Source organism: Empidonax traillii, unplaced genomic scaffold (genome assembly GCF_003031625.1).
Source record: "Empidonax traillii isolate 1590-97213 ecotype Southwest subspecies unplaced genomic scaffold, ASM303162v1 scaffold398:size1781980, whole genome shotgun sequence".
In the NCBI taxonomy this organism is placed as follows: domain Eukaryota; kingdom Metazoa; phylum Chordata; class Aves; order Passeriformes; family Tyrannidae; genus Empidonax; species Empidonax traillii.
The window spans coordinates 1,343,312-1,355,347 of record NW_020955591.1 but is presented as its reverse complement, the minus strand read 5'-3'; the positions used below and the strand labels follow the sequence as shown (position 1 = coordinate 1,355,347).

The following is a 12,036-nucleotide window of genomic DNA, read 5'->3' as shown; positions in this document are numbered from 1 at the left end:
CAGGGCAGGGCAATGACAGAAATCCCAGCAAAACTTGTATTACAGGGGCCAGCTGCTCACTGCAGCATTACTGCTGTGAGCAAGGGGACAGAATAACCCAGCCCTTGCTGCAGGTCTCTCCCCAAGGCCAGAGGACACTCCTCTCCATCCCAGCTTTTGTCACTGCAGCAATCCCAAGATGCTGCTGCTGTGCCTCAGGACCAGGCAGGCACAACAGAAGGCTGCACAGGAGTGAGGTTTGCATCAGGCAGTTACAGGCAGAGTGAAACAAAGATGAAAGAAAAGGAGAAAGCAGTCCCCAGAAATCAAACCAGCTGCCCTAACGCAGAGATCAGCACATTTTACTCCTTGCTGCCCACCTGTCCTTCTGCTGCCCGGTGCTGGATGCCTGCAATGCCCCTGGGGTGAGCACATTGCCACCACAGAGGGGAAACAGCATACAGTGGATGCACTGAGTATCAGAGACGCTGTTCCCCATAGCCAGACTGCAAAGCCACCTTCTAAAGCCCATCAGGGACATCCAGCACCTCTTGGAACTTCCCTCTTGTACAGCTGCATCTCTTCTTACTACTTAAAACATTTGTAGCTTGCAACACAAGATATGAGCCCTCAGCCCTGGCACTTTGCATCTGGAAAGAGAGCCCAGGGCTGAGCATGAAGCAGCGATGGCTGTGAACACCAGTCCCCAAGGTGGGTGATCCCCTGCCACACGCACACGCTCCCTGCAGCCCTCCAAACAGCCAGGCAGCAATGGCACCATCCCCAGAATGTCATTAAGTGCATGGGAAAATTATTGCATGGTAAATAACCATATTACATGCTGTGGCTCAGAGGGGAGAGGACAGGCACACCAAAAACTGGCTCTAAACCCCAAGTGCCAGAGGTACGTCCCCTGCAGGGGCTGGGCTGTACCCAGGCACAAAGTGTTTGCCGATTTCCTTGGCACAATACAACATTGCTTAAGGTTTGAACATGAAGCTAATCCAAAATAAAAGGGGAGAAGTGCCCTGGCAGGTGACAGCCCTTCTAGCTCTTGTGTCCCTCAAAGCAGGCAGCCCTTGGCAGCAATCAGTGAAAATCCCCCTGTGGGATTTCCTTTAATTTTAAAAAAATAAATTATAAAGTTTCGTGTGCAACAGCACAGTCTATACTGCCAGAACCTATTCCTGGTGCCAGAGGAGCTGTGTGAGCTGCCAGGAGAGGCACCGCCTCATTTCAGGGCTGGTCAGGAGCTAAAGCTGAATAACCAGTCAATCTATGGAGTTAAACTCTCTTTGGAGCTCCACGCCAGTGCTTGCAGGCCTCCAGCAGCCACACAGTCACCTTCCCCTCGGGGCAGCAAGGCAGGAGAAGTCACTGGAGGGGATCACATTTGATCTCAGAGCTATCACACTGACTCACTTCTTATCATGCAGCATGAAGCAGCGAAACAAGAGCTTTCTGCTAGGGGTGGCCTCAAGGAGCAGCTATGGAGTGAGATCTGTGTGAATGAAGGGATGTGAGCAACCTTACAGCCCTGAGCCCACACCACACTGCACACTGGAACCAGCCCATTCCATCCAACCGTGTGCTTGTGGAGATTTCTTTTTATCCTCGAATGCCTCTTATCAAGCATCACTACCTACCCCAGGGACACCTGCTAAAAGGGTCCTGACTGTGCACAGGCTCATGCCTCACCTGATGGTGAAGGGTATGCTGAGGCCATTTCCACTGGCCAGGTAGAAATACCTGGTAGAAATCCAGTCTGCAAAGAGCTCCTGCCTCCAGTCACAGTGCAATGCTGCCAAAACACACATTTCCACCTGCTGCAACCGGCACTGCCAGCTGTGCTTAAACATCACAACCCAAGGTGCAGCCTGTGGGGTGGAAGTCAGTTCCTGAGGTCTTTTCTTTGTTTACCAGCCAGATGGTGGGAATTCTGCTCCCAGCATGGGCCACTCCCCATTCTTGGGAGCCTACAAGACACACAAGAGCATGCACTGAGATCCAGTGTTCACTGCAGAATCTAACCTAAAGGAGAAGATATTTGAATGGGCTCAGCCTCCCCAGGTGCCACGTTTTCCAAGGGGGTCAAAGGAAGACAGGTGATCGCTCTTTGGGCCAAACAAGGGCAAGCCAGACTCATTACTAGACAGTGACAACCTCCAGGGCTCAATCTAGGCATGCAGGAAGGAACCACACAACTGACTCATGGAAAACTGGCTCTGGGGAAGGATGGGGGAAATCATCCCTTTTACCACTCATTTTTGTCACTGAACCCAGGACTCGGTCACACTGAAGCAGGCAGAGAGCAGGACATAGGTCCATATGCAGGACTGAGCATTTTCAAAACCCCTGACTTCTTCTTACTGGACAGCAAGCAAACCAAAGGCTTGAAGCTCTGGAAAACTTCCCCAAAAATTTCTAACCCCACTCCTGCAGTTCTTGCAAAAGATGGCCCCAGCAGCAGGTCCAGGCTCAGGCAGTGTTTGTTTCTGCCAACACTCTCTGTATCCCAGGAGTGCTGCTCACCCCACTCTCCTGGCTGCTCGCATTGGCACTCCCAGAGCTGGCGCTCTGCTCCTGTCACCGTCAGTATCGTGTTGCCCATGAGGGAAAAGCACACCACAAAGCTGACAGTCATCTTCTGTGACCTGTAGAAGAAACCCTTCATAAAGACTTGTTGGGACCTGGAGGGGTCCCAGAGTGTCATTTCAATTATGATTCTTTGCTGAGGGAGGAGGAGTAGGGAGGCGAGGAGACAACTGGTGTTTGCCTTCATGTTCAAAGCAATTTGTTTCCTCTCTGCAGATCCTGCTGCAGTGATGTAATGACAAAAATGTCATGTCTGAGTAGCATCACCCTCCCCAGTTGGGGAGGAGGAGCAGCCCTGGGGATAGCACAAGATGCTCTTCCCCAAGAGGACTCTGCTGGAAGGTAACCCACTTTATTAAGACAACAAGGAATTCTACCGCCCCTTCACGCTCCACAGGAAAGAGATGTGAAGAGCTTCAGGCAGCACAGCCTGGAGTGCCAACCGTGGGAGTAGGAGTGGAAAGTCATGAGCAGGGCAGCAGATGCCAGAGCATCCCGAGAGTCGTGTAGTGACTGCTCTTAATAGCAGAAAGGAACATCCACCTCAGCACATCCCGCACACAATGAGGATGGCGTGCCACCTTCTTCTGCCCACCTCTCGCCCTGCCCACCTTCCTGCATTTGTCTTTTCTTTGGCATCCCCATTTTATCAAGGAAGGGCACTTGGCCACCCAGCACTTTCAGACTACCTGCTGCAAGCACCAGTATGGGCTGGCCAGGTCATACTCACATTTGGGTGCCTGCAGCACAGCAGCAGCTTTTGCCAAGATACTGCAGTCTTGTCTCTGAGCATAGACAGGACATTCCTGCATTGCTGAACCCAGTATTACTCCTGCAGTAACGTAAAAGATGGGAAATTGAAATTTCCATAAGAAAGGGGTGGGAGGGACAGTAGGGAAGAAGAAACAGAAGGACAGTGTGGTGCTCAGTAGAAGTGTCATGCTTCACTCACCACCCCTGGGGCTCAGGGTTTTCATCACTAGGCTGAATCGGAAACATGATGGAAGTATTGTTGCTCCACTCATTTCAGAACAGTGTGTTGTTTTTACAGACTGCATCATGTTCTGTGATTTCAAACACACACCTGAAATGCACTTTTGAGTTGAGAGGAGTCACTAATGATACCGGAGAAGAAAAAATAATAAATCTATATCTTCAGACATTCAAGGCACGCTTCGACTCTCCCACGCCTCTTTGGGAAACCAGTGTACCACAAATGCATGAAAAGCCATTTCAATTATTTCTACTCTATTTGCACTTGACACTGATGTTAGGATGAACACCAGCACCTAGTTTATTCCAGCAGAGTTAGCAACTGGAAAATAGGACTCTGATAGAAGTTATGGCAAGTTACCTGTGCAGAGCTCAGGAAATGCCACAGAAAAGGTCTGTTGGGTGCTTAAGCACAAAGCACTGAACAGCCAAAGCACAGCAGGCTCACAGAGGAGAAAGGAATGTGCCTCGGCCATCTGCAAGTCCACAGCAGTCATTCAAATTCAACACACCAGTTTTTTTTTTAAAAAATATGATTTCCTACTTATTTATTTTTCCTTTAATAACACAGTTTAGCATTTCAGAGTTCGGCATTCTACACTCTTACACACTGTCCTTGTTTATTAGCATTTAAACACAAAAAGACATAGCAAGACCTCCAAACACAAATAAATACAAAAATACAATATACAGTAAACTGAAATACAACATATAATAATGCTATTGGGAAATTAAGACATGTTGCTAATTCCTTTTTTTAATTATTATTATTTTAACAACATGGTTATTGCTGAGCAATAAATTATACATTTTAAAGTTGTTTTTCCCCCTAAAAGAAAAGGACGAGAACCACTGGTTACCAGATCACTTGCACTGTATCCTTACAGCTATTGATAATTAAGACAGGCAGAATATACACAATCAAATGAGGCTGGCCTTCTTTGGTCTTTGTTTTTGATCATAAAACTGAACACAAGTGTACCGTTCACTGAAGAGTATGAGATTAAAGAAATGGATACACAAGTTTTCAAACACATTAATTTGTACATTATTCTCAATCACTGATGTCTTTTCCATAGACAGTTCTTACAGAATTTCTTGGAAACAAATTTCAGTTTCAGTTTTCCCGATTATTATATTGTTCCATGCATCTTAATGGTTATCCTACTTGTCTAGAGAAATGGACCTACATTTAGCCCATCATCTCCTAATAGGGTATTTTTCACAGCTCTCTAGTCACCACTAATTCATTGGAGTTTTATACCTTGTAGAAAAAATCCTGAACGTCCCCATATTTGTTTCTATAAAACTGAAAAAAAAAAACCAAACACAAAAAACCAAACAACAGCTATAAGAAAAACAAAACAGGTGGATTACACGATGCATCAGCAACGATGGAAGCTTGTACCTTCCCATTCCACAAGTACAGATTACACAACTCTCTGCCAGTGATGCAGGTCATAGTTGGAACACGTGTCCTTTCAGGTGCGAGCTATATTCAAATACAAAGCTCGGAACACTACGCAAGAAAATGACCCTTACGAATGATAATGCTGGTTTATCTCAGTAACCCTTAGACAGAGTCAAATTTTATCACTACGCATCACACTGCCAGCAATGGAGCGTGTGAACACCGGCATTCCTAAGAAGTTAAAAAGTCCTTGCAGAACTGGCAACCAAATTAAAAGCTTAGTTCCAAAGGACCAAGACCACAAACACCACATAGAGACAACAAACCCTTCCCCAAATGGGTAGGTTAGTAAGCCACAGAGCTGGGATCCAGATTTGAATTCTACATAAAGTCTGGGATGTTTGGATCCAAGGTTTTGGTTCAGGTGCTTCTCTGTGAAATTTAGAACTTATTTGAACCCTAAGGAACTAATCCTAACTTGGAGGGGAAAAAAACTGAAAAAACACAGCCTAGTATCTACACTAACATCATGAAATGGAAGACAGAAGCTGCAGTCTTGACCATAAATTAGAAGAGAAACAGGAATAGTCAGATCCCTTATGTGTTGTATATCTCTACTCTTCTAAATCTTAAGAGGATGTCCCTGAATCAACAGTCCCAAGTTTTCCATCACCTTCCCATCTGGTGCTTCTCAGCAAAGGCCTGGATTAAGAGGCAGGAAAGAACAATTAAGCCCTCTAGATTTTGGTTTACAGAAAAAGGGAGAAAGCCCCACAAGAAAGAAATGGTCAGTCACACTGACTGGTAGAACACAGATGAACCCACTTCACTGTAAAACGGTATTCTCCCTCCTCAGTTAAGAGGAGCATCAAACAAGACTTGTTTTGTTAGGTGATTCTGAACAAACAGAGCAGGACACACATTTGCTGCTATTATTCACACTGACATGCTGTGCTGGCCTTCCACTCTGCAGGCTGTCAAAGCACTGCCAACGAGCAACCCGTGTCTGGGCCACCACACATGCACAACCCCAAATCATGACAGTTTGTGTGTTTAATTCTAGCCCTTACTGTCCTGATGTGGGTCTTCAGTGTATGTCAACTTGTTTTTCGGTTCCTTTAAGGGAGAAATGTATCAAAAAAGTAAACCCTAGTGATTTGGAGATAACACTAGGGAACTGGAACCTCTCATTCAGTCCCAGCTCCAGGAGATTCCTTTTGTGACTCTGGACAAGTCACTTCACATCTCATGCTTGATTTCCTTTTTTCCAGAAAAGACAAATAGCACTTGCTATACACTGTACACAGTATTAAAAACTATTCTCAGACAGATTAAATTGCCAAACCAATCATTTTTATTGCAGCAGCTATGACTTCTAGGTCAACCAGAATATCAAGGTATTGACTGAATGGGATAGGAATTCCAGGAAGAGGTCCAGCTGCTTTTTATCATCTTTTGTTTCTAAATTAGAGGAAAGAATATGCAATTAAAAACTTGCCCACCACTATGGTTGTTTAACATACAGGAATCTCCAAATTTTCGGAGCATGAGGAAGAACAAACATCCTTAATTACATTTCAAGGTCTTCAGAAAGGCTAAACAGTTTTTGCTACATACAGGTCTTCAAACCTGAAAGATAAGAAACCAAAGTTTGCCATTAGCCAAGATCCTCCCTTAGCAGCAGCAAGTTATATTTGCACCAACTGACCAAGTAAAACTTGGAGGAAAGGGTTTTGTTTCATCACTTCTACATAAAGAAAAGACTTTGCATATACATGTGCGTGCATGTCCGTGTGTTTATGCATGTACCTACACACATACAAGTAATTTACAGAGCAAAAACTAAGAGATTAGGTATGCAACCCAAGAATTTCCCCCCCTTCACCTATTTGTATATTTGCATAGTTAAATCATATCAAGGCATCAATACTGCAGTCACGTTTTTCACTCTTCTACAGTGCAGGCAACATTTCTGTCACTCCCTACACGCTTCTCCGTCTTGGACTAAACAGCACCAGTGTTTTAAAAACTAAACAAAATATCAACAGAAACCCTGCACTATTGGTGAAATGCCTATCCCAGGTGATGGAACATAGATACAAATAGGTGGTAGCTTTTAAGCTCCCATCTCAGCAAGCCATAATTGTGGCCAGCTGAGGAAACAGGAGCAATACAATCACAACCTAAGATGGGTTCAGCACTTAAATTCCAGCTAACACAAATCTCTATGACCTCTGCATTTGAGAAGTTCACCAGGCACAGAAACAGGCACATATCTTCATCTTTCCTTTTCCAAGTAGAAAACACCACAGGAAAAGGAAATAAGCTGCATTTCATTTTTTTTTTCATATTTTTAAGAAAGCTAGCGTGTTTTTTTCCATCAAAATTATGCCGCCCACCATTCCCTTCTCCTATTGCACATTCTCTTTGTGAAGAACAACATTTACAGTACAAGGCTGAAATCAACATTGCATATTGTAAGTCAGCAGTTGAAGGTGTACCATGTAGACAGTAACTGAAACAAGACCCCAATTAATTAGTTCAGAGAAATAATGCAGACATGGTCCTGCATCATAATCGCAGGCTGGCCTTTAAACACCCAAATAGTTTCATCCTGTTTAGAATTCAAGACTTTCTAGGTAACAGATGCACTCACCCTGTGCTGAAGAGTGTACAAAAAGGGCAACATCCAGACTGTCACACACTGGAATCTCCCTAGAGAATGTAACTTCGAGCATCATCGTGGAGAAAGAATACCAGCAAGAGACTTCAGTTGTGTGCTGCTAAGAATTACTAAGCAGAGGACAAAAGGGTTCCACTGAAGAAACTCTGTTCAAAGTAATGCAAATACTCTGGGACCCCCTTGCAATAATGGCACACTCCAGGAGTTAGCCGGGATTCAAGAGTATACATGGGGGGAGGCTGTTGCCCCAAGAATCACTTTAAACAGACAGCCCCTAGAAAACTTTGGATACCTCAGTCAAGAACAAAGAGAAAAAGGATAAAAGGGCATTTCAGCAATGAGGGAAACAGTTAAATAATTTAAAGTGTTGAGTAAAGCACCAGGTGTCTTTTCCTTTCAACTTAGAGAATATACAGTGGCCTTGTTTTCACAAAATGCTACATACTCCTTGCTGGAAAGCAGAGGAAACCGATTTCTATGTACACAGTAAGAACTCTACAGAGATGGCCCACGAGTTCTGCGGAGAAAGGGGTGTTACAGTCAAGGCTTCAGGTATTCCACAGCAGGCGGTGTCTACATTTGTGTAGCAAGATCCTGGATTTCACAGTACACAGGGTTGGCAAACTGGAAATTCTCTGGCAGCTTCATGTAGTTTTAAAAAATAAGTGCAGTAGGCCTCCATTTTATTAACTGTGATAAAAAGCATATATGCAAAAATATTTTTATATCGATAGCACGTTACTGCATTATAAAAGCTGCCCAAGTGAAGCTGAAGATTCTGGCAGCTGGTGCTTTTGGCACTTGGGAGATGTGGAAAGCAGCATAGAGATCTGTGAAATACAACAGTGACTGATGTTTCTGCTACAGTGATCGGCATTAAGATAGTTAGCAGTGTTCGTATTTAAACTTCTCTCTGAAGTTTCTGAGTCAATATCCCACCAAGACGAGATATTCAGATCTCTTAAAGCTACTAGTTTAGGCTGTGTGCAGACTCAGGAAGACTTCCCTATTGGTTTACACATTCGCATGTTTCGAAGTCCTCTCTCAATCACCAAGGCTGGAAACGCTTTTTTCCTCCTCTTTTAAAGAGCCTGGATTTAGAAGCGCAATTCTGTCACAGGAGTTGGAAACTGTAGTCACAAATCTGCAGAATATTCTGGGCCCTGCTTATACTAGAGATCTCCTCCAAGTCCCAGATCGAAACAGGATATAAACTGTTTTGAGATGGCCAAACCGTTTCATTTAAGTTTACAAGACGTGCATTAGCAATGGGAGGAGAGTCCTTTGGACATTTCCACTTGGGAATCCTGTTTTCAGTAAAATTCTGTGATGCACAAACACAAAAGCTCAGCTGCCTACATTCACAATTATTAAAATGACACGAGTTGAGCGAACCTTCGCCCTAAAGCGTAAGTGATGGGTTTGCTTATGCAGCCTGCATAAAACTGCAAGTGCCATACAATTATATCTAGAGATATAGATGTGGGTATATCTATAGATATTTATCTCTTGTGCAGAACATCCTCCTTCCTTCCGTGCTAGAAATGAAATGCCAGCACGTGCCTCCATATTTGAGCTTGCACCTGTTGACAGCTACGTACCATAAAGGGAGTACAGTACCCGGACAATGGAAGGCAAGAAAAGGAAGACAAGTTGCTGCTGACAGCCTGGACGGTCAGCAGCAGGCAGTATTCTAGCAGGTGCCTGGAAAACCCATGAAGACCACTTAGCATGCATTGTATATCCATAAATACTTCTTGCAGGCACTGTGTGTGAAGGCACAGCCAAAAAAGACAACGGCAAAGACAAGCTGAAATACAAAGGCATGAATTCAACTGCACCTTAGACAAAAATTGCGACTATGCCTCAATAAAGCAGAAAACTGATACAACCTGACAGTAGGGGCTGGATGCAAGGTTTTCATCTCAGCCCATGAAGGCTGAAAACATGGTGGTGCAAGTCCACTCTGCTTAAGCAGTTTGTGGGTTTTAAAGAGCACCACAGCCAGGCTGTGTCTCTAGACTCGCTTGTCACAGGCTATTAAATAGAAGCAGATGAACACAGCAGGTTGCAATCAGCATGTTTCAGGGCAAGCAAATGCTTTCCATTACAGTTCAGGCTGTTACACAAAGGAAGCCCGTGCATTCCCCATTAGGATGCTTGTCTGCTATGAGAAGCTGTCCACGAGCATCGATATTCACAGCCCCAGAGTTCTCAGATGGGTTCATTTCAAGTGATGCCACCTTACAACCACAGGCATTAGAGGAAAAATGTCGCCTGCCTTCACAGTGGCCGTGGAGACTGTCTAGTCCAAGCTCCATAGGAGCACTGAGCATAACGTTTCGGCACCTGAATAAGATGGATTCCACCATGGCCAAGTCATAGAAGCTCCAGAAGCCGAAGGAACGGGCTTTGGCTTCTGTTTTGTACTTCACAGGGTACCTAAGGGCTCTGAAGACAAGGCTAAACATTATGCCTGAAGTCCAATTAAACTACCATTTCAGATATCAGAATTAATCTGAATAAAAAGCTATGGTTTATAAGCAGCACAGCACATCTAAGGCACATGTATGCATGCAAGCCACCATCACTGTATTAAGACATCGCTGGTTTGTCTTGAAGCAATGGCTGCTAGTACAGAACGAACACAGAGGCTTTTTTCAGCACTAATCCTCCTCCCCAATACTGAAAATACTATATACTGCTGACAGCATAATGTGCAACATATATAGCTTGATTGGAAAGCATGGGGCAGAACTTTAAAAAATGTACAGGATTCCGCTTAGAACTCCAAAGTTCAACAAATGCCCTATTTTAGGGTGAAAACAATTATAAATCTGATAATGATGCACAGCATCCATGAGTGATTTTTCCTTAATTTTGAAATAGTGTCATTAACTACGACATATATTGTAGGTTTACATTTCTAAAGAGAAATAACAGAATTGAATAGTTTTTTTTTCCTATCACAAGTGATAACCAGTGTTTGATATCTTCTATTTTTCTTCCAAGAAATATCAGTCTATCAACAGTTTTAAAATAAAATGTTTTCTGTAACAATAGAACTTTAAATAAAAATATGATTTTGATTCAGATACTTTTGAGAAGACATGGATACTTTTCCAAGATCTTCTGACAAAGTAATTATTAAAACAGAGACCAGATGAGGCCTTAAAAAGACAATATACTATATTTCAGACAAGATTGCACCTCAGTTTTTCAAAGAATATCATAATTGCAACATTACTTCATCATTTCTTCTTTTAACATGCTGACAATTTCCAGCTAGCCCACGTGTGAAGGTTTTTTTTGTATTCTAGCTTAAAAGAAATAAAAGTCAGTAACTGATTCAGCACATACTGTATATGTCTTTTCACCTCCAATTGACTAGATCATTAATAAGTTAAAAAAAAATCCTCTCTGACCATAATCATTATCCTCATGAGGGATAAGTGATACTTCAGAGCTTAAGTGTTGCTAGTTCTATTAAAAAATATACCATGGTATGATTTCTTAATGTGTTGCTACTTTCGCAATTGGACCCTATGCAGTTATGCCTTCAAACTCTTCCGTCTGTTCCACAAGGTGGTTCTGTGAGCTTTAGGACCTCTGATTGAAGACAAACTGATACAAAACCCCCAAACGGAGTTGCCTTCTGTATAATCTGCCTCCCCCATTGTATGTCAGGGGTCTGGTAGATCCGATGTATCCACTATGACTTTAATAAAAATAGTATCATCTTTAATATACGTTCCATTCTCTAGAACAGTTTGAGCCACAAAGACTGGGCAGCCAGACGCAATGTTCATTTCTCCAGTCGGCTTCTTGAAACTGCTGCTGTTTGGATCTGGCTTGAAAGCATCTCCTAAGTGGCGCCGAGACGGTCCCTGATCCATTAGCATGAGAGTCACTTTCTGTTTGAACGGCCAAGGAAGCAAAGCATCGTATTCACCACGCATTATGACAAAGAACAGAGACAAGTGCGTCCCCTTTCCCATGCCATCTCCATTAAGGTAAACTCTGGCACACATCTTGTAGCCAAAGTACCCAGTATAAAAGGGTTGGCTGTACAAGGACAGAGTCTTCCCCATGACTGCCTCTTGCTTCCGACGTTTATAATCTCGAATTTTCCAGATCAGCACTCCGTTGTAACTCGCAGTTTCCAGAACTTGGAATCGGAGGTCCATGTCAGCCAGACGGATATCGTGAACGCTCAGCATCTGATCGTGTCTGCTCAGCTGTGTCTCCAGCAGGCCTGTGAGAAAGCACAAAGGATGGGGGTGAGAAATGTGCTGTTTTCTAAAGACTGTAAAAATCAAATTGCCAGTGCTGCTATTGTATATGAAAACACTTTCCTCCTCAAGAACCAAACTGC

At 43.6% G+C, this 12,036-nt stretch overlaps 1 protein-coding gene across 6 annotated transcripts in view; it reads right to left on the bottom strand.

Annotated features, from left to right (window-relative positions):
- Positions 1–4,082: 4,082 nt before the first annotated feature.
- Positions 4,083–12,036, bottom strand: part of TRAF3 (TNF receptor associated factor 3) — a 71,204-nt gene continuing 63,250 nt past the window's right edge. For all 6 annotated transcript variants that reach the window (XM_027893583.1, XM_027893589.1, XM_027893585.1 and 3 more), the window contains one exon: positions 4,083–11,916. In XM_027893583.1, coding sequence (XP_027749384.1) covers positions 11,345–11,916 — 572 coding nt within the window. In that variant the 3' untranslated portion in view covers positions 4,083–11,344. The remainder of the gene's footprint in view (positions 11,917–12,036) is intronic.